The following is a 2,385-nucleotide window of genomic DNA, read 5'->3' on the forward strand; positions in this document are numbered from 1 at the left end:
CCGTGTGCAGTTCCTGCAGCACACCTGGGTCAGCACCACCCTCGTGCAGCTGCTTCAACGCCTTGGCCTGGTGGACTTGCAGGAGGGCCATGGCGTGCAGGGCGGAAGCGGCCTGTCCAGCAGCACTGTAAGCCTTAGCCGTCAGAGCGGACGAGAACTTACAGGCCCTGGACGGAAGGCGTGGACTACCTCTCCAGGCGGCGGCGCTTTGCGGGCAGAGCTGCATCACAATAGCGCGCTCGACTGGAGGGATACACCCTTGGGCCGCCCCCCCCCGTCGAGGGTGGTGAGGACGGAGGAGGCACCAAGTCTGTTTCGGGCAGAAAAAGGTGCCTTCCAAGACTTAGTAGCCTCCTCATGCACTTCCGGGAAGAATGGAACCGGAGGCGGTTGCCGACGCCCAGCCTGTGCCCCCAGGAACCAATCATCCAGCCTCGAGCGTTCGGGAGAAGGAGGAGGCCTCCAGTGCAGCCCGACACTCTCGGCGGCCCGGGAAAGCATAGCGGTCAGCTCTGGATCTGACTCGGGCAACGCCACTCTACCTGACGGTGGCAGCGCAGCCGAATCCTCATCTCCAGAGCCTAGCTCGCCCTCCGATGCAGCGATCGACATCCTGTCATCCGCCTGTGCTCCGCATAAGATGCTGGACCCCGCCCTGTCCGAGGATCCAGCACACTCATCCGGGAACACCAGGAGGTGCGACATGCCAGAGGAATGAGAGGCCCGCGGAGACGTACTCGACGGGGAAGCTCTCACCGTGATCCTCAGGTCTCCCTGACCATGAACCGAAGTAGCCCTCCGAGGACCAGAGGAGCTAGAGCGGGGCATGGCAAGGGGGATACCTCCCCCGTTTAATGAGGAGGTATCTAGACCGCAACGTCGCGATGGTCATGTTCCCGCACTGAGAACATGACTCATCCATGAGCGCTGCTTCAGCGTGCTGTAAGCCCAGGCACGAGATGCAGCGATCATGACCATCAGATGCAGCCAGGAAGCGACCACATCCAGAAATGCACGAGCGGGAAGCCATCTTTAAAAAGACGCCCGTCGCTCGTGGAGCTCTTTTAGAATTTGCTCTTTTAGAAAGGAAAAACACTCTTTTAGAGAGAACGCTGAAGCGCCCAGGGGAGGTCGCAGCGAGACCGCAGAATGGAAGCTGCAGCTCGCCGAGGTTTCAGCAGCCTGGATGGCAACCCCCGCTGACACGCCGTAACACCAACGCCAGCCGTTTTCCGAACACTCGCGGAGATTCGTCCTGTAGAAGGCTTGGCTCCGAAGCAAAAAGCTGATGTGCGTTTGCACGCGCTCTCCTTTTATACCCGCGCTGCGGGGCGGGGTGCGCGTGGCGAAACACGCACGCCAACTGTCATTGGCTTGTTTAGTTAACACTCGAAGGTGATTGGGCTCTCGGGCGAGATCCCAATTCGTCAGTCACGACTGACGTAACGTAGAACGTGACTGACTGAAAGGGAATAAGAAAGACTATTAATAATATTTCATTGCGCAGAAAAGTATTATAATACTAAAGGCTCCAATACAGAGCGGCACAAAGCACTTATGCGCATCCCGTGCGCAGAATGATGCGCTTGAAGCAACACGGAGTCACAGTGCGCAGGCGGCGCAGACCTCCGAGTCCGTTTAGAAAAGTTAGTACAAAGGGAAGAGATACTGATACGTAGTGTATTAAATCTGTGTGTTAGTTTATTAAGCCTTTTCTTTTAACAGTTTTAAACCTCAGTTACTGTGCGCTCTTGAAGGGAGTTTCATCATTTTGACTGTAGTAACCGAACGCAACACGCAGTTTGATTGCTGAATGGAGGAATACCGTGGTATCAATTTTTGGTCATACCGCCCAGCACTAATGAAACGTCAAGGCCGAAGCCTGGCGCGAACTCAGGGTGTCCTTAGGAGCGTTCTAGCTCACATCCTCATCTTCTCAGAATCTAACAGAACCGCAGACTCACTGGCTATGTGTTGGAGCCCGCCGGGCACGCCCGCACCGGCTCAGGCTCCAACACGCTTCTTAGCAGAAGAAGAACAAAAGAAGCTGGGTAGAAAAAGCACTCTGGGCGGAACTGTGCGTGGGCCCTTTTAAAGTCTGAGAAGATTCCCGCCTCTTAGGATGGGCTTGTCCAATTAGAAAGGCTGAAGTTTCAAGCGGGAGTTTGGATACTGGGGAGTTTTACGATCCTTTGTGTGAGGGCATGGTAATTTGCAAATGGAACTCAATCAAATTACTAAAGATTCTTAGAACACTAATATATTGCCTATGTACCAACATATAATATACACTCTCGTTTAGATCATCAGAAGACGAATTCATAGATACTAAACATGGTAGGATTACATATAGGTAAGATTACATGAACGAGTGGTTCTATCATA

At 53.8% G+C, this 2,385-nt stretch overlaps 1 protein-coding gene across 1 annotated transcript in view; it reads right to left on the reverse strand.

Annotated features, from left to right (window-relative positions):
* The window catches only part of LOC107747843 (uncharacterized), a 2,799-nt gene extending 2,570 nt beyond the window's left edge, over positions 1-229 (reverse strand). Inside the window, exon 1 of the mRNA XM_016562453.1 lies at positions 25-229. Coding sequence (XP_016417939.1) covers positions 25-226 — 202 coding nt within the window. The 5' untranslated portion in view covers positions 227-229. The remainder of the gene's footprint in view (positions 1-24) is intronic.
* Positions 230-2,385: the final 2,156 nt, after the last annotated feature.

Source organism: Sinocyclocheilus rhinocerous, unplaced genomic scaffold (genome assembly GCF_001515625.1).
Source record: "Sinocyclocheilus rhinocerous isolate Xijiao unplaced genomic scaffold, SAMN03320098_v1.1 scaffold3062, whole genome shotgun sequence".
Classification (NCBI taxonomy): domain Eukaryota; kingdom Metazoa; phylum Chordata; class Actinopteri; order Cypriniformes; family Cyprinidae; genus Sinocyclocheilus; species Sinocyclocheilus rhinocerous.